Raw genomic sequence first — 27,015 nt, forward strand, 5'->3', positions numbered from 1 at the left:
CTAATGATATTTGATACTTTAAATTAATAAGTATCACGAATCCTCGTTCAATACTTAAAACCAACACTTTCCTTCAATTTTGTCCCCTAAACATTAGATAAATAATAAATTGAAAAAGACAAAAGACAAAAGACAAGTAGAACAACAAACATCATTTCTCTTCGTCTTCTTTTGACGATTCAGATCTGTTTGACCATTTTCACACGCAGATACACTTTTTTCACACACTGAAATTGAAAAAAAGGAGCAAATTTGATTTCTAGGGTTTACTGTTTTCGGCAAAATGGATGGTTCCGCTCAGCAAACGGACACCGTGATGGCAGAGGCGGCGGCGGCACAGCAACCAGCTCCGCCGCAGCCGGTGGCCGGAATTGATAACATTCCAGCCACGTTGAGTCACGGTGGCCGGTTTATTCAATATAACATATTTGGTAATGTATTTGAAGTTACTGCAAAGTATAAGCCTCCAATTATGCCAATTGGTAAAGGAGCTTATGGCATTGTTTGGTAAATTTCCTTGTTTTTTTCGTTAACCACTGAATTTCAATTGTAATAATTTATGGGGTATTTTTTTTATTGATGAGATGTATTTTTATGATTTTTGTATTATGATAGTTCTGCTTTGAATTCGGAGACGAATGAGCATGTTGCGATAAAGAAAATTGCGAATGCTTTTGATAACAAAATTGATGCCAAGAGAACGTTGCGTGAGATCAAGCTTCTTCGACATATGGATCATGAAAATGTAAGTTAGTGGATTTTTTTATTTCTACTCACTCCGGCCCAATTTATGTGATACAGTTGGAATTTCGAGAGTCAATGAAGTTGTCATTTGGCTGGAATTTCTTTATATGCCTTTTAAATATTTTAAGTTGTTAATTGTTGTGATTTACATTACGTTTTACTTAGTTTTCTAATGTATGAATTCTATTCAAAAAACTTAAAGCTTCTATGTCTCAATTCATGATCAATATTTAGATGTTTGAATCTTGAATGTGAACTGTGCCACATAAATTGGACTATGAGAGTATATAATTTACTTGTTGGATCAAATTTAAATTTGTGGAATAGTTTTGGATATATGTTTGTGTTATATTATATTTCAATCAGATTGTATAAAGAGTGATTTTGGAACTATTCACTTGTCATTTTTGGAGATTTTTTTTTCTTCTTGATAAAGTAACAAATTTTCATTAGAAAAGGTCAAAAGTTTACCTGTATACAAGAAGTATAGCGAAAGTAGAAAAACTTACAAGATGACATGATTTTCTACAAATGACGCCCACTTATCTATACATGTAGGAATCCTATAGGTGGACCAAAAGAAATAAAGGAAAATAAGCTATTCCTCAAGTGAACAGTCTTTCTCCACTCCTTCAAAAGCTCTTCTATTCCACATAAGTGCTGGAGGAGGATTATTCCGTGCCTTGCATCTTCTCTTCCTGATCCACATATGTGCTAGAGGAGTATTATCCCATGCCTTGCTCTCTTCCTTCTTCTAAATGCCCAATTAAACTTTTTTTCCTTTCACTGTGCTTAGCATCACCGACTCAAGTCTGAACCGTCTCAGAATTTCCCACTGTAAATAAGAAGCTACACGACAATGTAGAAGAAAGTGATTCACATCTTCACTTGATTCTTTGCACATGAAGCACCAATTGACACAGGTTATCTTTTTCTTCCTCAGATTCTCTGCCGTCAAGTTCACTCATCTCGTAGCTAGCCAAGTGAAAAAACTTACCTTTCTCGGTAACCTAGGGATCCATCCCCTTTTGGTACATCTGATTAAAAGTAGAGATGCTGAATGTATTCACTTGATTATGAATATTAAATGGTTTCTTTATCTTCTTAAAGACATAAAGATTGATTTAATGTCTATAGTTAGTATCGCCCCACACAAAGTCTTTTTCAAAATTTTTTTGGAATGCTTTCATGCCTTAAAATTTTGGTTAATAGTATTTTGTTTGCATTCATTTTTAGCTTAATGATATTGGAGATTTGCTTTGTTCTAAATTTATTCTGTGCACAAACATGGAATGCATATATAATTATACCCTTGCCGTTTCAATTTGTTTGTCTTACTTTACTTTCCTTTTTAGTTTGTTTCAAAAAGCATGCCCTTTCTATTTTTGGCAATTCCATAATTCCAACTTTCCACATGGTATGCTTAAGAATTAAGTTGCTCGGACTCTTCAAAAATGTCATTGGGTGTGTGTCGGATCCTTCAAAGATTAAAGGACATTTTGTTACATTATATATATCTTCAGCTTAAGACCACTGTAAAAGTCTTCTTTACTTTCTTAACCTCTGTGCGAAGTCAAAATCAAACAAATAAATTGAAACGAAGTGAGTATATATATATATATCTCAACTAACTAGTCTCTCTACATGTGCATTGCGTGTGTGTTCCTAAGTATATATACTAAATATTTAATTTATCCACATTCAAATAATATTTCATTTCAGCTAGTTTTCTTATGTAACGTTAAGGCAATTTTTAAACAAAGTCAAAAGAGTACTCTCCAACCAACTATGTAGGGGTTTGGCCATGAGAATTCACTTTTTTCCGAAAAATTATTTCACTTTAGTGAAAAAGTGAAAATATTAATGTTTGGCCATAAAAACTTGTTTTCACTCCTATTTCTCCCACAAGATTTCAAAAACAACTCCAATTTATATTCATGGCCAAATACAACCACCTCCAACTCCTGGAAAAAGTTATTTTCATGGCCAAACGTAGCCTATATCTTAGATCTTCTTTCGGCATATTACGTTGTCAGTTTGACTTTGATATATCTTCCAGTTTGAAATTTAATTGCTTCAACGATGATGTTGAAAACAATAGTTTTTGATCAAATTTATCTTAGCTTCTCTATCTTTCTCAATTGCACCTTAACATAGTTATCTTCTCTTGATTGCTCTTTCCGAGAATATTCAGGCTCCACTATTTATTTTTTATATGTATGTCATGCAATGATTTAATTAATATATTTACTTATACATCGATAAGTATTAGGATTCAATTACATTGGTGGATATATACGGGATGTTGAGTTGTGTAATGAGGCATTTCGTATCTATCTATCTATCGAATGAAAATACGTAATCAAGTTAGATAAAATTAAGGGAGAAAAATTCATGAATCCATGTATTATAAATGAATATTCAATTTCTTATTATTGCAATCAGTTGTAGGGCTTGATATTTTTCTCGACTTGTCATTGTCCTTAGTTTTCTTCATAGTAGGCTTATTACACCAAGGAACTCTCCCTTCCCTCCCAATTTAAATCAATGAGACGTAGATAAAAGCAACATAAAATCAACAAAGAAATATTTATAAAATATAAAAAAACAAATGTTCCTTCATTTCCACTCTTAATGTGTTCTTCGTGCTTCAAGTAAAATTGGGAATATTTCTTTAAAAAATGAACTAAGGAAAAAGTAGCATAAATATTTGCTACTTATGATTAGATTGAGAATATATCAAAATCATTTACTATCTCATAGATTTTATGATCAATTGTTCATTTTGTTTTATGAATGAATATGTATATATATCAAATAATGTGATGTATGGGACCTAATTTCCTAAATTTTAAGTTCTAATCTTACATAGAGACGGACAACAACAACATACCCAGTGTATTCCCTAAAGTGGGGTCTAGGGAGGGTAGAATGTACGCAGTCCATACCATTACCTCAGATGAAGTGGAGAGGTTGTTTTCGATGGACTCCTAACTCAGGACAGGTACCAATAAACAAATAAAAAAATAAAAATAAACAACAAAGTATGATAACACACCTCTAGATTATAAAAGAAACAAGACACCGATATAGTAATACTATTATTATCTATTCGAGATCACAAGCATCATCAGAACACTACGAACAAGATATTACAATAAACTACAGGCACAAATACAAACAAAACACTCCTCCCTACTATTACGTACATATTCCTACTCACTAATACTCTACCCTAATTTGCGTCCTTCACACCTTCCTATCAAGGATCATATCTTCTGTAAGCTGTAATCGCTCCACGTCATGCCTAATCACCTCTCTCCAATATTTCTTCGGCCTACCTCTACCCCGCCTAAAACCATCCATAGCCAGCCTCTCACACCTTTGTACCACCTCTCTACTGGAGCATACGTGCACCTCCTCATCACATGCTTGAACCATCTCAACCTCACTTCCCGCATCTTGTCTTCCACCGAAGTTACTCCCACATTCTCTCGAATAACCTCATTTCTAATAACCTCATTTCTAACCCGGTCTCTCTTGATAAGTCCACACATCCATCTCAACATCCTCATCTCCGCCACCTTCAACTTTTGGATGTGAGAGTTCTTAACTGACCAACACCCTACTCCATACAACATAGCTGGTCGGACTACCACTCTGTAGGATTTACCTTTTAAGCTTAGGAGACACTTTATTACATAGGACTCCTGAAGCGAGTCTCCACTTCAAGCATCCTGCTCCATTCCTCTCCAACTTACCATTAACTCCTTCTCGGGTCTTGTTAATTAGTACAACATTGTCAACAAATAAGATACACCTAGGCACCTTCCCATGAATACACCTCGTCAAAACATCCATCACCAAGGCAAATAAAACAGGCTAAGAGACGATCCTCGGTGCAACCCTGTCAAAACAGGTAAGTGCTCCAAATCTCCTTCGGCCGTTCTCACACGAGTCTTCGCTCCGCCGTACATGTCCTGAATCGACCTAGTGTATGCCACGGGCACACCTTTAGCCTTCAAGCACCTCCACAGGATCTATTTGGGGACTTTATCTTACGCTTTCTCGAGATCGATGCACACCATGTGCAAGTCCTTCCTCCTCTCCTTAAACTGCTCCACTAACCTCCCCACGAGGTGAATGACCTCAGTAGTTGAGCGAACCTGCTTAAAATCGAACTGATTCTCGGAAATAGTCACTACCTCCTCAGCCTCAATTCTACCACCCTTTCTCAAACCTTCATAGTTCGACTCAACAACTTAATATCTCTATAGTTGTTGCAACTCTGAATATCCCTTTGTTCTTATATAATGGAATCATCGTACTCCATCTCCAAGCTTCGAGCATCCTCGCTGTCCTAAAAATGATGTTAAACAACCTTGTCAGCCACTACATACTTGCCACGCCAGTGCCCATCTAAAAATCTACCGGAATCTTATCTGGCCCAGTTGCCTGACTCCTCCGCATCCTACGAATAACATCCTTGACCTCCTCAACAAGACTTCTAAAATTTCTATGAGGCTTCTCATTGCATTTTCTTGGTCAACATTTAATGGAGACATAAGCAAATCATAAAAAGTAACTGAGAGACAAAATGGAAGGATCATTTAAAATTCTTAATGGAATAAAAATGTCAATGTGCTGTAAAATCACATCATATTTGCCTCTGTTCAGTAAACTATATAACAAAGGAGATCAAATTGCTGCATTATACTATTAGATAGACTTGATTTAAATGTATTTGCTTTCCATGACCACATGTAGTGACTTTTAGAGGGTGTTTGGATGAGCTTTTAAAAAGTAGCTTATAAGCATAAGCTAAAAGCCATAAGTAGGGGAGACCCTACTTTTGACTTATTTTTATACTTTTTTGGCCTAAAAGATAACCATGAAGAAGCTGTTTAATTACTAATATGTTTTGTTTACAATACAGCCAGTAGCAATATAAAGAAGATGGTCAATTTAGAGCACTTTCCAAGCTTCTAAAGAGACCCATCACCCATTTATCGTAAAGGGCTTTCTTCTCATTTAAGAAGCCAACCAACCATTTCTTGTGTTCTTATTTGAAAAGCTAGCAATGATTGAAAATAAAGTCAAAAATAGAAACCATTGGAAACTAATTAAACAACAACAACAACAAACCCAGTATATTCCCACCTAGTGAGGTTTGGGGAGGGTAGAATGTACGCAGTCCATACCACTACCTCTAAAGAAGTAGAGAGGCTGTTTCTGATAGATCCCCGCCTGGAAACTGATTAAACATTTGTAACTAATTAATCTAAAGCATTACATCCACTCAAAGAGTTATTTTGTTTTTAATTAATTTCTTAATAAGTATTGTTCTTAGAATATTTGAAAGGATATTTAGGTCTTCTAACTTTTTCACTTTGGTTTTTTACATGTTGTACTCAATTTTATGTAAAATATATCAATATTATTAAATTAATCTTTGAGTAAATAATTATATAAATGAAAGAATAGAATACATTTTTTTGGTTTTATCAATGTGCAATATTATGGTAACCTGTTTATTGATGTTAAGTTGATTGGATATTGTAGACACGTAGTTACAAAGACTCGCTTGACGAAATGATCTCTCTTTTTTTAGTTGTCAAATATTATGCTTCCGCCTCTGGTATTTAATAGTAGTGAAACATACATTTTGAAAGGATCATAGCATGATATTAGAATAAAATTAGTAGACTTTGTATTTGTAGCACCATACAACAACACCAACAACATACCCAATGTATTCCCACCTAGTGGGGTTTGGGGAGGGTAGAGTGTACGCAGTCCATACCACTACCTCAGGTGCTGTATTTGTAGCACCATAACAAAGGAAAAAGTGACTGTTCTGGAGAGCAAGGCACAATCAACTTCTTAAAGGGAAAACTTTCATGTCTTTATACTTTAACTTGATTGAATTTTCTCAATGGATGCAAATATTTTTACGCACCCTTGCAGAACAAAGCTCTTCAGAGGGGATAATTTGACTACGACCTTCGGGTAATGGCATCATTTGTATATTTTCATTTGATATATCTGCTTCCGACATTCTACCAGCAATAAAATAATTTTTTGAAAATGTTAATCATAGCCAATAATTGTTTAATTGCACTGTCCAATAATATCAAAATGCGTTGTATATAATTTCCCAATATTAATGTATACTCTGATGGTTAAACTCCTATGCTTGATCCACCATAGTATCTAACGTCGTCGAACATAAGAAATGTAGTAATCCCACCCATTTGTGATAGGCATCTTCTGTTTTGTAATTGAAAGGTTACAAAACTTCGCTAAGTCCCTTTTAAATTATTTCTGTTTATCCAAAACTTTTCTCTATTGTTCGTTGTCAAAATTTTATTTTCTCTATTGTTAATAATGAACCAACATAAAATAGAACATACTTCATGGATTTGGATCTGATCATTCAACCACCAAAAAGCAAATTAATATTGTGAGATTTTAAGAGATTGGTAATCTACTTACCTCACTGAGGAAAGTTGCTTCAAAAAGAAACTATACATACAGCATCACACGTCGGTGAAAACAATGACAATTAGAATTAATGCGAAGGGAGGCGACGGTTTCCCGAGCAGTGTTTCTGGTTCGATTCGAAGTGTTGGATCTCTTTGTAGAGTTTTTTCTTTTAAAATTTAAATAGGATATTTAGGTAAATAAGAAGAGTATTTAGGTAAAAAGGGTATTAAGTTGGGTGTTTTGAGTTTGGGGTATAGTAGTAATTTAACATTCAACTTACGTAGTTCATGCTTTTAATATAATTAGTTTCTATGTACGTGCTTGGCACGAATATTCTATTCTTATATAAATTATGTTTAAAATAATACTCCCTGCAACAACAAACAACAACATAAAACCACAATGACAAGAATAACAACAATAATAATAGTAACAAGAAGAAGATGCGTAAGGACTTGACTTCGTAATTCTCTTCAAGAAAATTAACCAAGTGAGCCCACTTAAACTGTAAAGGGCATTGCAATTAAAAATAATTAAACAGATGGATAATATAAAAGTAAGTAGTACCAGAAGTCTAGAGAAGGAAGAAACATTGGGCAGAATTAGTTAAGAGGGATTTAACATTACCTGGAGAAAGCAAAGCAAGCAATTGTCTTTCTTTGAAAGAGCATGTAAGTGCCGTAACCTTCAAATAGTGTTGAAAGTGGTTTTTATCTATATAGGATTTGGATCCTTTGGATTGCAATTAGCATTAAAGCAATTCCCTTTACTACAATTATTTGGTTTGTTTGAGGTGTTATTTCAATTATGTCCATTTCGTATAACTACAAGGAAAAAATAGTGTAAATAATTAAGGGCATAAAAGTCGTTCAATATTTGAGGAAATATTTTGGTCGGTCAACATTTAGGGAAAATTATCCGTGCTTTTATAATTTATAATATGTAGATATAGATTGAGGGAGCTACTTAGATTTTACAATAGGAGATACGGGTGTGTGTATAAAAGAAAATTTTGAGGCTAATTCAGCTTCTTGCCTTGCAGATTGTTGCGATCAGAGACATAATTCCACCTCCTCAAAGGGAAGCATTTAATGATGTCTATATTGCATATGAGCTTATGGACACTGATCTCCATCAAATTATTCGCTCTAATCAGGGATTATCAGAAGAACATTGTCAGGTTCTTATTAGTATAATTTTATTTTCTCCAGGTTCCGTTTAGAGCATTACTGATGCGGGACTATCCAATCATTCAGAAGCTTGTAAAAGCGGTTCTTGTTCTTGATTAAAATTTAATTGGTTAATGTAACAAGTTCATAAATTTTGTGTTGGAGTTGTTCAAATCATATACTAACAATTATTTTTGATAAAATTGGTAGTAAGCACTATTCTATATTGCATATACTACCAATTATTTTTGATAAAATTGGTAGTAAGCACTTGGGAGTAAGCACTATTCTGTCGGTATCATTTTACAACTTTTACTTGTAGTACAATTTTTTTTGATAAAATTTTCCTTTAACGGTGTAATATATTGTTTTCCCAAGTCGTAATAATCCATATTCATTATGCATGGTTACAATGTTTAGAACATGAACAATTGACATTGTTTCATTTAGTGGAAATAATGTTCATCCTCGATTTAAGTGCTGAAGTGTTAATGAAAACCCATGCCCTTTCCATCTCTATATTTCCTTGTTATAATCTTATGAACTTCATTGGATACACAATTCTACTGTATTATCTTATATCAAGTGGAAAATGGCAGTAATTTTCAATAATCGACAATTTGCTTTCATCACTATGCTGCTCACAATATATATATACAGTAATTTTCAATTTTTTAATTGATTTGAAGTATGCTCTGTTTGCTCTTATTTAGATACGGCCATATATTGCATTATCATCTTTATTATTATTATTTTTTTTTGAGAAGTTAACAATTTTGTATTATAAGCCAGTACTTAGGTTGTACTGAAAACCCCTTACAAGAAAGTAGTGAATCCTAAAAACACAATATCAGCCCTAGGATGCATCTAAAACTTGTAGGATTGCTTCTGCATCTATATGTGAACTCTTTGTACACCAAAAACAGAGTAACAGAATATAATATGTTTTAATCTTCCGTAAGGATCTACTCTTATCCTCAAAGCTCCTAGAATTCCTTTCTTTCCAAATGGTCCACCAAATGCATGCTGGAATAATCCTTCAGTAGCCTATGTTCTTTGCTCCATTACCTGCTTCTTCCCAGTTAGAAAGAGTGTCAACAATCTTACTAGGCATTGTCCATTGGATGCCTCTGCGATTAATGAAAATCTTCCATAATTGATCGGTGATTCTGCAATGAAAGAACAAATGGCTCACTGTCTCAGCTGCTTCCTCACAAAAGCAGCAATGTGTCACTAAAATAATGTCCCTTTTCCTCAAGTTCTCATGCGTCAAAGCAACCTCTTTTGCTAACAGCCAAGTGAAACATGCCACCTTGAGGGGTATCTTGGCTTTCCAGATCTGTAACCAAGGCAGTTGAGGCTCTGTGAGATGTCCAAGTTCATGATCTTGTACCCTGAGCTCACTTTATAAACCCCCTTGCGATGTCCAGTCTACCATAGGCAGTCCACCCCTTCATCCCTTGGAATGTTTCCAGCAGTTTTAAAAGCTCAACTAACTTATGTACTTCCCAGTCGTTCAGATTTCTTCTGAGAGATATATTCCAACCTTGTTGAGACCATATTTCTGCCACTGATCTTCCTTTATGAAGTGCTAGGCCAAACATATTTGGGAAGATTTCAAATAAGCATTTATTGCCTAACCAACTTTCCAAAAGCTTGTTCTGTTGCCATCATGGACTTTGATGACAGTGCAACTTTTTAGAAAAAGCCACCACTTCCTGATTGATCTCCATGCTGTCACACCATATGGGATGTGTACTTCTTCAGCAACCCAAGAATCCATTTCTCCATACTTCATGTTGATTACCTCGCGCCATAATGACTATGGTTCTTGAGCATATCTCCACAACCACTTCAATTTTAGTGCCTTGCTTTGTCAAGTTCTTAATTCCTAGTCCTCCTTGTTTTTTCCCAGTAATCAATACTTTCCACTTTACCACTTTACCACTTTACCAGGTGAAAACCTTTTCTTTTTTTGTTACCTTGCTAGAAAAAATCTCTTATGAGCTTGTCCAGTCTTTTTACTACACTTGTAGGAATTGGAAACAAAGTTAGCGTATAAGTGGGGAGGGCATCCAGGACTGCATTGACCAATGTAAGCCTACACTTGCCCTCTGGACAAATATTGTGCCTTCTATCTAGTCAAATTCTTCTCACATTTCTCCAAAACCGAGTCTCGGATATGTTTAGAATTTGACTTTGCTTTGACCCCAAAGGCATCCCAAGATAAACAAAGGGCAATACTCCCACTTCACCCCAACACAGATGCCAATAGATTCATGTTAGGAACCGAATTTATAGGATATAGGTGGCTCTTTCCCCAATTTATGTGAAGACCTGAAATACCTTCAAATAGTACTAGAATGACCCTTAAGGGGTCGTTTGGTAGAGTGTATAAGAACAATGCAAAATATAGTGTATTAATCATGCTTGCATTAGTAATGTTTGTATTAGTTATGCTTGTATTAGTTATGTATGTATTGTTTCATATACATTGTTTGGTTTGATGTATAAGAAATAATATATCTTACATAATTTTCTATAAAAGAAATATTTGTTTACATAAATACCTTTCTTTGACTTTGTACATTTTTTTTGCAACAAAGTTCTTTTGCCATCCCAAACATAATTAGTATTGTTGAACTAGTATATAGAGGTTTAGGATTAATTGCAAGACCTTCGTCTTTGCACATGAAATGTTACGCCAACAAATTAACATAGCTGAAACAAAAATAAAATACAAGATGTAAAATTAAGGAATAGTCTCAAGATTATTTTTTTTTAATCTTTTTAACGACTCTCGAAGCAAATCAAAAATATGTTGCGGTTATTTAAATCAACTATTATAACAACAACAACAAACCCAGTGTATTCCCACACAGTGGTGTCTGGGGACGATAAGATGTATGCAGTCCATACCACTACCTCCGGAGAAGTAGCAAGGTTGTTTTTGATAGACCCCCAGCTCAAGACAAAGAATAATAAACAAATAAACAAATGCATAAGAAAAGCATGAAACAAGATGGCACAACAGAGAGATAAGACACCTACACAGTAATACCCTACACTAACGTACCAAAGGCACCCCCCACATGCACTAGCCTTCTATCCTAATTCGGGTCCTCCACACCTTCCTATCTAGGGTCATGTCCTCGGTAAGCTGTAGCTGCTCCATATCACTTCGAATCACCTCTCTCCAATACTTCTTCGGCCTACCCCTACCCCGCCTGAAACCATCCAAAGCTAGCCTCTCACACCTATGATTTGGGGCATCCGTGCCCCTCCTCATCACATGCCCAAACCATCTCAGCCGAACTTTCCGTATCTTGTCCTCCAACGAAGCCACTCCAACCATAGACAGTTAACTATTCATTGTTGTAAATTAAAATAGTGGGAAAAAGAATTGTGAAATGTTTTAAGAATATTCACTATTGCAAATTGAATAAGAAAAGGAATTGTGAAATATTTTGAGAGGAAAATTGATGGGTATTAAGGTCATTTAATAAATTAATGCATGTGTTTAAAGTCTTTGTATTACTAATACATAGGAAATGGAGTGTATTACTAATACATACTTCAATACACAGTAGAGTGTATAGCTAATGCATTAGTTATACATAGACAAAAAGACGTATCAAACAAGGTAGTAGTAATACACTTTAACTAATGCATGCATTATATTTTTCAATACACTCTACCGAACAACCCCTAAATATTTTAATTGCTCCCCATTTGTATCACAGAAAATTAAAGTGTCATCTGCATATTGAAGATGTGCCACTTTTAGACGCGCCTCCTCTCATTGTTTGTGGATACCTCGAAACTAGTGATCCATCCATTTGCTTTGGCTGTCTTGAGCATATTTTTCAGACCCTCCATGGCTAAGATGAAAAGGAACGGGGATAAAGGATCCCCTTGTCTGATTCCTCTTTGTGCTTCAAAAAAACCTTCTGGAGCTCCGTTAATAAGAACAAAAAATTTCAAAGTTGAGATACAGAAGCTGATCCATCTGATCTACTTATCCCAAAACCCTTTTTCTGTGGATATTTAAAAGGAACTCCTAATTAACATGATTGTACACTTTTTCAATGTCCAATTTGCACAAATTTCAGACTTTTTTAGGGTCAATCTTGAATCTGCAGCTTCATTTGCTGTTAGCACAACATCCATGATTTGTCTGCCTCTGATAAAAGCCATTTGTTGTGAGTCTACCAATTTATCCATCACTCTGAGTCAAAACTTTAGACAATAGCTTATAAAAACTGCCAATCAATCTTATTGGTCTAAAATCTTTCAATTCCTTTGCACCGTTCTTTGGGATTCTCCTGCTCATAGAAGTTATGGAAAGCCTTCATGACATCCTGTTTCAAAACTTCCCAACATTTGATGAAGAAACCCATGATAAATCCATTACGACCAGGGTCTTTATCAATGGCACATATTTTCAAACAGTTGTAAACTTCATGTTCTTCAAATTTAGCCTGTAGTAGTGTCTTTGTGGGACAATTTCCCAGCTGGGAAGCTGGTCTCCATCTTTCTGATTCAGTGTATAGGTTCTTGTAGAACTGTAAGATTTCTTTCCTCACTCTGTTCGGCTCCATAAAGGTTTCCCCCTGGACTTCCAAGTGGTCAATCTGGTTATTCCTCTTGTGTGCATTGGCCGAGTTATGGAAGAATCTTGTGTTGTTATCTCCTTTTAACCATAAGGTCTTGGACCTTTGTCTCCATGCAGTCTCCTATCTCTTAAGAAGTTCTTCATATTCCAAGAAAGTTTCTGCCTTCATGGTAGCCTCTTCCTCTGTTAGTGCTATGACATCAATCAAAGAGTCCAACTCTGCCATTTTGCTTAGCAGGTTGGATTTAGCTTCCTTTTTCAATTTTGCTCCACTCCTTGAGGCAACCTTTTAGAGCTTTTAATTTGTAGGCTAAGATGTAGTCAGGTCTCCCGTAGAATGCAAGAGAGTTTCACTATGAATTAACTCTGTCAACAAAACCTAACAAAACCTTCTGTGTTTAACCACCAATTTTCAAACTTGAAATGAGATTTGTTGTGATTCCAAGTACCACAAAGTAAAGCTACTGGGACATGATCGGAAGTCAGTCTCTGAAGAATGGTCTGCTTCATCTTATTAAACCGTTCACTTCAATCTGAAGTAAATAATATCCTGTCTATTCTTGATGCTATTTTATGAGTGTCACCTTTAAACCATGTGTACTGACCTTCTTTTAGTGGCATGTCAATGAGTTCCAGGTCTTAGGTCTTCTCTATGATATCGGAGAATTCTACCATTGCAGAAGATCTTCGGCAATCTCTCTTCTCAGAGGGGAACCTACATACTTTAAAATCACCACAAATTGCCCAAGGTCCCTCCATTAGACCCCTAACATCTCCTAGTTCATCCCACACCTCTCTTTTCTACCTTACAATTTGGTTCATAGACCCTTGAAATGTGGAAATTGAAATTTTGAAGTAGAGCCTCAAAACTGCAAGTTAGGGTGTAAGCACCTATTTGGAATATCTCTCCCTTCCAGACTCTACAATCCTAGAACATAATAATACCACCTCTTGTTCCACTTGCCTCAAGACAAGCATATCCGACCCATCTCCCTCCCCAAATTTGCTTTACTAATTCTTGAATATTCCCCTGTGACTTGTGATTTGGTTTCCTGGAAACATATTATATCAGCCTTCCAAAGATCTATACAACTTTTCACCACCCTTCCTTTCCCCACATCATTTAGACCCCTTACATTCCAGGACACTAAGTTGAGCTTCATCATTCAGGTTGTGAAGTTCCCTTCCCCTTATTCCTACCTGCACTGCTTTTGAATTTAACATAAAAAATGATTAAGTTCTTTAATTCGTTTGCTCCTCTAGACCTGGTCTTTTTTATTTCTGTGCTGGGTTCCATCTTTCTGGCTTGTCTAGATGCATCTATTTGCATGAGGAGTTCTGTTGCTTCCTCTTCTGTTGGAAAAAGTACCCTTCTAAAGTCAGGAAAAAACTGAAACATTTAGGAGGTCTCTTCGTTGTCATATTAGGGCTAGCATTAGTGACTGCAAATCTACGATATCCACTTAGACTTCTCAAATGAAATTTGGTAGCAATTGTCAACCACAGAATCTAATTCCTGCAGTATGCTTCTTGTGCTTTTCTTCCTCCTTTCATGGGCAGTATGCTCGTTTTCTCCTTGCTTGGATAAGTACATTAGATCATATTATCATCTCTATGAATTTTCAGAAACCAGTACTCTTCTAAAGCTAGGAAATTTTCAGTGGTTATGATTGCTTTTTCTTGTCATATTCAGGTTGAACCTTAGGGACTAGAAATCTACTGTATCTGCGTATCCGCTTAGGACTGTCAAGTGAAAAGTGGTGGTTATGGTTAATCATAGACAATTTGACACAACGACGTCTTGTTCTTGATCATTTTCGGTCATTTTTTTTGGATAACTATGGTGTCCAACGTGTGTGCACCTCAACCAATTCCACGGGGTGACTATTACATTGCACCCTCAATAAGTACTAGGTAATAATTCCACCAAGGCTAGAATAAGTATAAGTGAGAAGAAATCACCTAGTGTTTTGCTTCTGCTGGGACTAAAACCTTGTGGTACTCAGCCCACTTCATTGACATTAAGACACACTCTTGGATGGTTTTCTGTTTTTCTTTTTTATTAGTATTTTTCTGATACTGGGTATGTTGTTGTTGGTTGGTATTATTCTCTTTTCCTAATGATTTGGCTAGGAACATATTTTTTTTTTTGGATAAAGTAAGGAAAATTTTATTGCTTCTAGCATTTCAAAGTATGGATCCTGTAGGGACGACTTGTAAATACTTTTGACAACACCTTGTTGATGCTATGTAAATACTACTACTACAACAACAACAACATGCCCAATGTATTCCCACATTGTGAGTTCTAGGAAGGGTAGAGTGTATGAAGTTCGTACTACCACCTCAAAGGTGAGATAGAGAGGTTGTTTCCGATAAGCCCTTAACTCAAGGAAAAGTACAGTCTAGAAAAGGATGTAATAGAGGTACACGAGACAGTAAGGAGTAACACAACAAAAGAAAGTAACATAACAATACTACCATAAAATAATATTACAAAAGATTTGATCGAAACAATACATATCAACTAGAATCAAAGAACGTAAAACTACAAGTGTAGCACTACGACTACTAATAAGGACAACACCCCTACCTACTAGCATTGACGCACTCCGACCTAACCTTCCACCCAATTCGCGTTCGCCACACCTTCCCATCTAAGGTTATGTCCTCGGTAAGTTGTAATCGTGCCATATCCTGTTTAATCACCTCTCTCTAATATTTCTTCGGTCTACTTCTACCTCTCCGAATCCATCCATAGGCAACCTCTCACACCTTCGCACTAAGCATTTGTGCATCTCCTCATCACATGTCTGAATCATCTTAACCTCGCTTCCCGCATCTTATCTTCCACCAAAGTCACTCTCACCTTTATCTCGAATATCCAATTTCTAAGTTCGTCTCTCCTAGTAAACCAACACATTCATTGCAGCATTCTATTCTCCGCTACCTTCATCTTTTGGATGTGAGAATTCTTGGCTAGCCAACACTCCGCTCCATACAACATAGCTGGTCTACTCACCACTTTATAGAACTTCTCCTTAAGTTCAGAAGGCTCCTCCTTATCACACAAAACTCCAGAAGCGAGCCTTCATTTGATCCACCCTTCACCAACACAGTGAGTGACATCCTTGTCAATCTCTCCATTTTCTTGGATAATAGACCCAAGATATTTGAAACTACCTCTATTTTGAATGGCTCGAGTATCAAGCCTCACGTCCACATCAGTCTCCTGCTTCACCTCCTTGAACTTGCACTCAAATATTCAGTGTTGGTCCTGCTCAACCTAAATTCTTTAGACTCAGGAATTTGTCTCCAAACCTCCAACTTAGCATTAACTCCTTTGCGAGTCTTGTCAATCAAAACCTATGTTGCTCGGGCTCGTCAAAAATGTCAACGGGTGCATGTCGGATTCCCCCAAAGTAGTGTTTTTTTTGGAGAATCCGACACAGGTTCAGTAACAAAAGTGAAGTGTTCATGCAATTTAGATCAAAACTATGTTATCCGCAAATAACATACACCATGACACCTCACTTTGAATTTGCCGCGTCAATACATCTTAGCTTGTGAGTCTTATCCATCAAAACTACGTCATCCTCAAATAACATACACCGTGACACCTCACCTTGAATTTGCTGCTTCAATACATCCATCACCAAGCAAATACAAAGGGCTAATAGTAGATCCCTAGTATAACTCCATCAATATGGGAAAGTATTCCTAGTCTCTTCCGCGGTTCTTACTCGAGCCTTGGCTTCATCATATATGTCCTTGATTGACCTTGTGTACGTCACCGGTACACCTCTAGCCTCCAAACACCTCTATAGAACCTCACCTCCCTTGTCCTAAGCTATATATACACACACATACATATATTTTCTATTCTAGATCGATGAACGCCACGTCTAAGTGCTTCCTCTTCCTATACTGTTCCATCAATCACCTTACTAGATGAATTTCTTCTGTAGTCGATCGTCCTGGCATGAATCTCAAATGATTATCGGAAATACTCATGATCCTCCTCAACCTCAACTCCACCACCCTCTTCCAAACCTTCAATAATGTGGCTCAACCACTTGATAGCGCTATAGTAATTGCAATTCTGAATGTCACCCTTGTTTTTGTACAAGACATACACATGCCTATATTTGCTTTTATGCTGAACAATATAGAATGTTACTCTCTGTTTTTGTAATGAAGAAATATGTCGATTATCTGGCTGTGTTTCTTCTTTTACTTTTCTTATAAAGTTAACAATATATTCAACAAAACAAAGATTGTGCTGTAACCATAATTACTCGGTACCTAATTACAACTGTCCAATATTCTTCTCAAAAAGATTCTATAAACTACTTGTCTCTGTTTCTTACCATTCTATCTCTATAAGGGGTCGTTTGTTCGGGTGTATAAGAATAGTGCAAACTAATGGTGTATTAATAATGCTAGTACTAGTTATGCTTGCGTTAGTTGTACTGAGATTTTTCTTAGGTTGTGTTTGGTTTCGTGTTTCAAAAATAACATGCATTGCATGGTATTTTTTTTAAAAGTTTTTGTTTACAAAAATGCCCTCCACAAATATGGTGGAAAGGATATGGAAAAGGTTTTGAGGGGCAATTGTGTCTTTAACCATGCTAGTGCATGTATTAGAACCCATTCCATTACTAATACCATGGATTTTCATGTATTAGTTATACACACTTTAATGCCAAATAGAGCGTATAACTTATGCTTATGTTGAAAAAGTTTACCAAACAAGGTACTAATAGTACATAAAGCTAATGCATGCATTATTTTTTCTAATGCACTCTACCAAACGATCTCCAACAGTCGGTGGTGCAGGTGCTTTATACATATATGTTATGGTGCATTATTCTGCCAAAATTCATCTGTGTATTAAGTATTTTTATGTTTTTGTGGCAGTATTTCTTGTATCAGATTCTCCGTGGGTTGAAATACATACATTCTGCAAATGTTTTGCATAGGGATTTGAAGCCTAGCAATCTCCTCTTGAATGCAAATTGTGATTTAAAGATATGTGATTTTGGGCTAGCTCGTGTCACTTCTGAAACTGACTTTATGACCGAGTATGTTGTGACAAGATGGTATCGACCTCCGGAGCTGTTGTTAAATTCTTCTGACTATACTGCAGCTATTGATGTTTGGTCAGTCGGTTGCATTTTCATGGAATTAATGGACAGAAAGCCTCTGTTTCCTGGTAGAGATCATGTACAACAGCTACGCCTGCTTATGGAGGTATCTTTCTTTTTTTCTTTTTTGGTCACAATTTTTCATCTAACTGTCTCCAATCACCCCCAAGATTTTCTTTTATCTATGTTGTATACCTCTGCGATAACTGAGAATCACTCTCTTATATTTAAGATCATGCTCAGATGTGATTATTCATACTCAAGTTATTCTAATGAGGAAAGTCTTTGCAGTTGATTGGCACCCCATCTGAGGCTGAAATGGAGTTTCTGAATGAGAATGCAAAGCGGTACATCAGACAGCTTCCTCTTTACCGTCGACAATCATTTGTCGAAAAGTTTCCACACGTAAACCCTGCCGCTATTGATCTTGTTGAGAAAATGTTGACATTTGATCCCAGAAGGAGACTTACTGGTGAGGAACCCCTGAAATGCTTTCCACTAGCTGCATTATTCATTTCTATACCTGCATGTTAAATTTTTCCTTTATGCATAGAAGAGTACTTGAGTGCAATTTTTGAACTGGAATTGCTAGTATGTATATTTATCTACCTGTCAGACAAATAAAGTTTCTACATATGATAATTGTGGGAGATCACACCCAAAAGCATATCTTCTTATCTGGATATAGTCGTAGGGTTTTTACCTTCTCATAAATTTACTTGATGGATAACAATAATCCTCTATTAATCCATTCAGTGCTTTGCATCAGTTTATTATTGTAAATTGTGGTTATATTGTTGTTAGGGTAGGGGTCGAAATCCACCTTCACTTGTTTCTAATTAAATTTTACCTTGAGAAAAGGGAAGATGCAAAAGTTTTGCTCCATTCAAAGTTCTTATTTATCTGCCTTTTTACAAGGGATTAAGACATCATTTCTTTTAAGCACTCGGTTTGGATACCTATTTTACCCTCTGGCTATGTAGTGGTGAAAATATACTTCTTGGAGGAAGTATATGAAGTTTATATGGCCCCATTGGATGGCCTATGGAAAATAATAGGCGTTCTATGATTTACTATTTCTGTTGATGTTAAAACCTGACCCCACTTTGTGGGAATATACTGGGTGTGTTGTTGTTGATGTTAGTTAGATTGGAAATCTGCTTAGTTAGTTCTGGGAATTTGTGGCCTATATTAGCATGATCAGTTTAGGCCCCATCACTGGAAACCCCAACGCTTAATGACATCCACAGATGGGTAAACATCATATGGAAATTTTCACACGGGATCAATGTATACAAATGAATGACTTTCACTTTTTAATTGAAATTCCAACAAGAAAGGTTGCTGAACATATTCTCAGAGGCGAATGGCGGTGGGAGAAATTTGAATTGTCCTTATACCGGTGAACTCCTACTGCTTGTTGCTGGACACAAGAGGTGTCAAGGAACTGGGTATGGATATGTCTCTTGGGGGCTGGCTATCTCTGTCATTATGGGCACCATAGCTTTTAAAAGAAATTTCTGATTTCTATGGAGGATGGATTGGGACAGAGGAAGAAACCAAACTTAATCATTTACGCTGGAACCGTGTCTAAGAAAAGGGAGATGGATCAAAAATCCCAAAGGACATAGAGGTGGAAAGTGATGGCTTCATATATAATATTCTGTTATGTTGCCAAATTCCGGCGACGGTGAAGGCCAAAGTTTCGATCGGAGAAGAAGCTACTGATGGGTAATAGGGCTATCATGCCCTATAGAGTAGGGGGCGATGAGACTCTTTTGGCTTCGCAGGTCTTGGAACATGTGGGCACATTGAAGTAAGGAGGAATTTAAAATTTGAGGCACGTGAGACTATAGAAACACATGGGAATAGGGTTCTTAAAAATCCAGAGGCTGAACTTTTATCAAGCCCAAGAAATGATCCCAATATTTAACAGAGGACCCCTGTAATTTTGAAACTCAAGCTATAAGTTCTCAGGAAAATGATGCTCTCTTCCCAAACACACAGGCCGATACCATAGATGCAGCTGATAGACAGAAGCAGATTATTGAGAGCTAACTATTATTGGAGCCAAGAGTTCTGCAAGAAAACGAACAATTCATGAGGGCCGAAGACGAGGTTGAAGGCTGTCAATTAATCCAAATAACTGTTTGGGGGGAGCGGGGGGACCTTGTATGGTGGAGGATGCAGAACCTATTGAAGTCCATTTCCCAATGTCGAATGAATGCGACTCTATGGTGCTCAGGAACTTGAGCAATCAGTTTGGTGTAAGATTTTCAAGGATGTGAAAAGGAGGTTTTAGCTCTTCTCATGACATGTAAACAGATGGCAGAAGAAAGAACAAGCCCAAACCAATCATGGGGATTTGTAAGACATCATAATGAAAAGGCCTAAATGAACTTAAAGGTCTGAGCTTTAATGTAAAATTTAAAATTAATGGGAACATAAATAAGGGGATTTTAATCTCAGAGGATGAACCATGAAGATGAGTATTAACAGGAGGGAAAGGAGTACTATGAATAGCTTGATACACAGGGACACATATATATTGTCTGCAGGAAATCAAAGCTGAGGGGAACATAGGTGAATATGTAACAGCTGTGGTCCAATAGATTGGTGAAGTATGAATATCTAGAGTCAAGCGGCACGAGAGGGGAGATTATAATGTGGGACAACAGATCATGGAAGGGGGAAATCATTTGTCAGGGCTTATCCTCTCTAGCTTAACACTTTTAAGGATGTAATGCAAGACTTCGTTTGGCATTTGACTGGGATATATGGCCCAAACAGTAGCGAGAAGGGCTAACTATTTTGGAAGAAATAGGAGCAGTCAGAGGTCTTCGTGATGTTTTATGGGCGGCTTGTGGGGATTCCAATAATCCAAGATTCATCTCAGAAAAGAAAAATGCCAGTTCTTTTTTGGACTAAGGTAACAGGAGAAAAATGCCAGTTCTTTAACAAGAGACTGTGACTGATTTTTTCAAATTTCATTGCAGATATGTAGCTGGTAGATCCCCCTCAATATGTTTATAAACATGGACTGGAGGAGAAACTTATAATTCTTCCTCTAGATTGGACAGGTACTTCTTCTTCCCCAATTGGGATTTGGAATTTAGGAACATCAAACAATTCATTTTGCCCAGAGTGATTTCAGACCATAGTCCAATTTCTCTGAAATATGGAAACTGGGACCTCACAAATTCATACTTCAGATTTGAATTGTTGGTTAGAAGTATAAGGGTTCAATGATCAGATTAAAAGTTAGTGAGAGTCCTTTTGGAGTAGAAGGTACCAAAAAATGAATCTAAAGGAGTGGGATTTGACAACACAAGGGAATCTGGGGATTAATAAAGACATCCTAATCTGAACTCAGTACTGACCACAGTTCAACAACAAAGGAATTTGAATGAAGAAGAATTGGCACTGAAAAAGCAAGTGTTTCCCAAAATTTGAAGTAGCAGCAAAAATGAGAATTTATTGGAGGCAATGATCCGGAGCACTTGAGTGGAAACAGGGAGACAAAAACACAACGTTATTCAAAAGGACCAAAAGGTAAATACACTTGACGAACCTGAATAGGGAGGTTTTACAAACAATTGTATATTGAACCAGAGTCATGGAGACCAGGATTCAATCTAACTGGAGGCACTGAATTCAATGAACAGGAACAGGAATGGCTCCAAAGAGCATTCGAGGAACATGAGGTTTTACATAGCATAAAACTTTGTGCTATTGATAAAGCTCTTGAGATCCTAGGAGGGAAATGGGATCCTCACCAATTGTCTAGCTTGGCAGGCTGCTTGGGGCAAAGTGCAAGTCAATAGACATGGAATGGAGTTTTGGGGAAATGTCAAAAGAGGCTTTCAAGATGAAAGAGTCTATATCTATCTTTGGGGGCAGATCGACTTTAAATTTACAGTGTGTCGATGCTCTTCCAACATATATTATCACTCTTTTCTCATACCTCCTATGGGCTATGGTTGAAAGAAAGATGAATACACGAAGGAGAAATTTCCTGTGGCTAGGAAACAAAGAAAGAGACTTCCATCTTGTCAAATGGAAAACAGTTGCTTCGATTAAAAAAAAAAAAAAAAGGGGCGGCGTGGGGGGTCTGAGCATAATCAAAAGCCTTCTCATAAAATGGTTGGAAGTAAACCAAGGTAACTCCTTGTGGAAGAAAGTAATCAAGAACCTATATAGATGGGGTTCGATGGTGAAGTAATGGGGTGACCACTGCTTATGATGTTAGTGTTTGGAGGGCTATCAGATCCCCGTGGCTAATTTTCGGCCATAAAATTAGCTAGAGTTGGTAATGGCCAGAAAACATCATTTTGTGAAGGCAACCTTGGGGCAGAGCACTTTAAAGAACTTGTTCCCTGATATACACACCTTGGGCCAACAATAGAAGGCTACTATTGATGAAGTATGGACGGACATGGTTGGAATCCCAGGTCAGGAGACTTTTGAATGATTGGGAGATTGCAAGTTTGCACTGAATTCCAAAGAACTGTCCACGAGTTCACAGGCCTAAACCAGGATCAAGATAGGCTATGGTAGTTGGGGCACATCTCTGAAAACTTTTATTTAAATTATCCTTTTAGGTGCTGAACCACATTAACAAGCAAAATGAGTTTTGGTGTTGGAAACATATATGGAAGGTCAATATCCCATACAAAGTATGGTGGCTTTGTGTTTTGATACAAAGGAGGTTCATCTGACCCAGGAAAACCTGAGGAGGAGGTATATACAACTCTGCGTTATTTGCCATTTATTTTGGGGAAAATGTAAAATCAAACACAACCCACCAGTTATCAAAATAGGCTACGGTAATTAAGGCACAACTCTGTAAACTTTTGTGCTTACTCATCCTATCAGATGCTGAACCACATTGACAACCTAATTGAGGTGTGGCCTTGGAAACAATACATTGAAGACCAAGATCCCATTCGAAGTATCATGTTTTGTGTGGTTGGTTACAAATGAGGCTTGTCTGACCCAGGGGAACTTGTAGAGGAGGGTTTGTTAACTTTACCTCAAAAAAAGAACTAGTAGGGTAGGGTTATACAACTCTGCTCTATTTGCTATCTTTGTGTGAAAAATGTAGAATCAAACAATCATCTTTTCCTACACTGCAAAGCGACAACACAAATATGGGACTTCTTTTATACATGAGTAGGGTAATGCCAAGAAATGCCTTGGACTGCTGTCAAGCTGGAACAGAAGGGGAGGATCACCTGATCAGCATCAGAAAAGAACATGGAGCGTAGTCCAATGCTGCATTTGGTGGATTATGGAATGAGAGGAACTTGAGATGCTTTGAAGCAAAGACGATTGTATTCAGAAAATAAAACTGAATTGTACTTTTCTATTCCGTTTCTGGTATAAACAAGAATTCTCAAATGATACCGAGTGTTTTCTAGATGTCCTAGACTCTGTAAGGAAGACGATAATTTTTGCATTGGTTATATTTCTTTTGATCCTATAGTTTGTAGATATGGCCTGCATATGCTTGATTCCTTTCTCCGTTCAAATGATATTGAAAATGTTAGCATCCTCAAAAAAATAAATAAATTAGCATGATGTACAAAGATGTGCAGAGATGAAGTTTAAGTGGAATGACCAAATTATTTCTGTCACGACTAAGATGAAGGTAAGTTTCTGTCCTCTCATAACCATAAGTGATTTTTCTAGCTTATGAAATCATTCCTGAGATGCACCCAAGGGTAAGGGTTTGACTTAGTGGTTAATGAAGTGGGTTGAGAACCCGAGGTTTCAGGTTCAAATCCCAACCCCAACAGAAACAAAAAAAACACTAGGTGATTCTTTCCATTTGTCCTAGCCGTTGTGGACTGAGTTGTATGGTATCTATTGCTAGTGGGAGGTGGCAGGTATCCCATGGATTTAGTTGAGGTGCGTGAGAGCTGGCCCAAACACCACAATCTTAGAAAAAATAATATATCATACATGAGACGTAACCATTGCTCTTTAGGAAGCCATAATTCCTGCATGAAGTGGCTAGGTGTGACAAATTGCAAATTGCAATTGCTACTTTGTTAAAGAAAAAGCCTCAATATGTCATCAAACTATCTGAAAAGGCTTATCCATACCAATCTTTAATTGTTGGATATAAAAATGCTCCCGCCGTGACACATTTGGCTTGTTCGTGCCACTAATCACTAACAACCTTACATCCGGTTTTATCAACCAAATTCTTGATTTTAAAATACCATATTCCCAAGTGTCATCCAATTAAACCACCCATATCACCTAACCCATTTCATCTATTTTAATCCATTCCTTTTATTTTTAACCCGCACCACGTTATAACCCATCCCAAATTCCTTATTTACCAAACCCCTAATCCGGTCTCCTTATTTGCCTCAATCAAATAGACCCAAATTCCTTGTTTTCAAAATCCCAACAAATTAAAGAACAAGTTGATTTTGAATTTCTCAATAAAATTTGCATCTTCAAATCCTGTCTCATTCAAACTCGAGGTACTTGTTTTCTTTCCCATTTCCATTTGTAAAAAGGAAGTTGAGGAAACTTGAAAGACGGCCACCTGGTGAATTGTTTGTTTCATTTTCTTCAAATTGGCATAAATCTTGAAAACACTATATTTGAATTTGGTCAAACTCTCTTCAGCCCCCTTTTTTTAAAAAAAAAAAAACTTAAATTTTGATAGTCGTCAAGAAAAAAGAATTCATTACATCCGTGATTTTCCCTTTAGCTGAGTTAAAACACACAGCTCCAAAAGAAGATGAAAATGTACCAGAACTTGAATATGGAGAATGGAAAAACAAAGGGTCATTATCCATTTTTGGAAGTGATGTAACTGTTTTTTTCATCTTCTTCAAATGGACAACTTGTTTCGAATGAGGAAATTGAGAAGGGACTAGGGGGTTGGGTTATAACGTGGGTCGGGTTAAAAATAAAGGGAATGGGTTAAAATAGATGGACTGAAGTCAGGTGATGTGGGTGGTTTAATTGGATGACATGTGAAATATCTGGCATTTTAAAGTCAAGAATCTGGGTGATAAACCCGGATGTGAGGGCCGTTAGTGGTTAGTGGCACAAACATGCCAAATATGTGGGGGTAGGGGGTGGCAATTTTATGGCCATTTGTCAACGAATGGCATGGATAGGCCATTTCTGATAGTTCGACGGCAAATTTAAGCTTTTTCCCTTTTGTTAATCGTATGATTAGATCCACATAGGTGGGAACAAAAAGCAAAACTGATCTATAGACCAAAACTGAATTATTTTCTCTGAAATTAGAGACTAGTATAATTGTCATGATATGTGGTGTTTATGGGTAGCATGCTTGTTTTGTGAACAAATGTTTGTCCTACCTAGGGTATTGGAAAATATGTTGTTGAATAGGAACTATGCTTTTCTCTACGTAGTGTGTACCTTTATCTTGTATTTTCATTACACCCACCTCTTTATTTTTAGTACTGTCCACATCTTCATTAACAAGACCTTTGTTTTAAACTCTTTCGACCGTGAGTCATTGAAATTGAATGGATTGAATGGCCACTGATTCACGAGTTGGACAAAAAATCAACCAAGGAAAGGCCAGCCCACCAACTAGGTTTAAACAAATCACCCAGGTATGGATGGAACATGCTTTAATGTAGGACCAACTCACTTAATGGAAAAAAGGGCAAAAAACAAATGGATAAAGGACAACAAGATTGGGGTGGCATCACCATCGCATGGTTGACAATTATGCTATAGTATAACTATTAAAGCTTGCATGCTTTGGGTGGTGGTGGTGCTTGGATCTTCTCACTTGACCTTGCTTACAACAATAAGTAACTCAAAAACTAAAGCAAGAAACCCATAATTCAGTCCTGGCCAGCAGTACTGTACCTTGAGATCTTAAAGCGCCTTCTATATTGAAATCTTTGATCAACCTCATCCTATCCTAGGCCTAAATATTATCTGGAACTCGATAGAGTTTCCACTTAATTAAAAAACGGAGGAATTTCTAGAGTTTCCAATAACATTTCCAGCATGGACCAAGAAAGGAGAGTGGTTAAACCTAGAATTGGACGTTCTTCTTTTGTGGAACTAAAGATGGGGCAAATGCTAGATCTCACCTGAGGGAAATGCTACTATTTGTTCTGTGGATACTGTGTGGTTTCCTTGGTTGAAAGTATTGAGCTATGATTTGAAGTACACTATTACAGCTTCAAGTGATTTGCAGCATGATTGGATAGGTGTTATCGATAACCTCTGTTGTCTGGTTTTCACACTACTTGTATAATGTATTTTATCCTGGGCACTTGTCAAAAGACACTGAAATCAAATCTCCATATTGGCATCCTTTAACAACCTACATCTTGCTACATACTGATTCCTTGATTATGCATTTTGTTTCTTGTTTCAGTTGAAGACGCGCTTGCACATCCTTACCTAACATCGCTTCATGATATTAGTGACGAGCCTGTTTGCACGACTCCTTTTAGCTTCGATTTTGAACAGCATGCTCTTACTGAGGAACAAATGAAAGAGCTGATTTACAGGGAGGGCCTTGCATTTAATCCCGAATACCAGCACATGTGAGTACCCATTTGCTGCTGGATTGTCTGTGTGACAAATTTTTTAATGCAACCAGGTCATTTATTTCTCCATGTATATACATGTGTTTTCTGCTCGATGCCGGAATGGGTTTCTTTCTGAAAGTTTTAATTTATGTAGCATGACATGTGTATGACCATTGTTTTCTGTACTTTTAAGAGGTGGTTCAGTTGTATCAGTACCGTCTTACTACAAACGAAATTCTACTGGACTATTTTAGTCCTGCAGTGTAATCTTTCTGCTATTGGATTTCTATTTCTTTGCCGCT

General features: G+C 36.9%; 1 protein-coding gene across 1 annotated transcript; it reads left to right on the plus strand.

Moving 5' to 3' along the window:
* Window positions 1-49: 49 nt before the first annotated feature.
* On the plus strand, window positions 50-27,015 carry LOC107847587 (mitogen-activated protein kinase homolog NTF4). Its single transcript, XM_016691941.2, has 6 exons — window positions 50-507; window positions 616-745; window positions 8,273-8,410; window positions 17,935-18,267; window positions 18,453-18,633; window positions 26,557-27,015. The coding sequence occupies exons 1-6, from the start codon at window positions 284-286 to the stop codon at window positions 26,730-26,732; spliced, it is 1,182 nt and encodes a 393-aa protein (XP_016547427.1). The 5' UTR covers window positions 50-283; the 3' UTR covers window positions 26,733-27,015.

This window comes from Capsicum annuum, chromosome 1, assembly GCF_002878395.1.
Source record: "Capsicum annuum cultivar UCD-10X-F1 chromosome 1, UCD10Xv1.1, whole genome shotgun sequence".
Taxonomy (NCBI): domain Eukaryota; kingdom Viridiplantae; phylum Streptophyta; class Magnoliopsida; order Solanales; family Solanaceae; genus Capsicum; species Capsicum annuum.

Coding starts and splice junctions, on each gene's coding strand:
- LOC107847587 (XM_016691941.2), top strand. CDS start 284: ATGGATGGTTCCGCTCAGCAAACGGACACCGTGATGGCAGAGGCGGCG. Junction 508..615: donor GGAGCTTATGGCATTGTTTG/GTAAATTTCCTT, acceptor GTATTATGATAG/TTCTGCTTTGAATTCGGAGA. Junction 18,634..26,556: donor TCCCAGAAGGAGACTTACTG/GTGAGGAACCCC, acceptor TTCTTGTTTCAG/TTGAAGACGCGCTTGCACAT.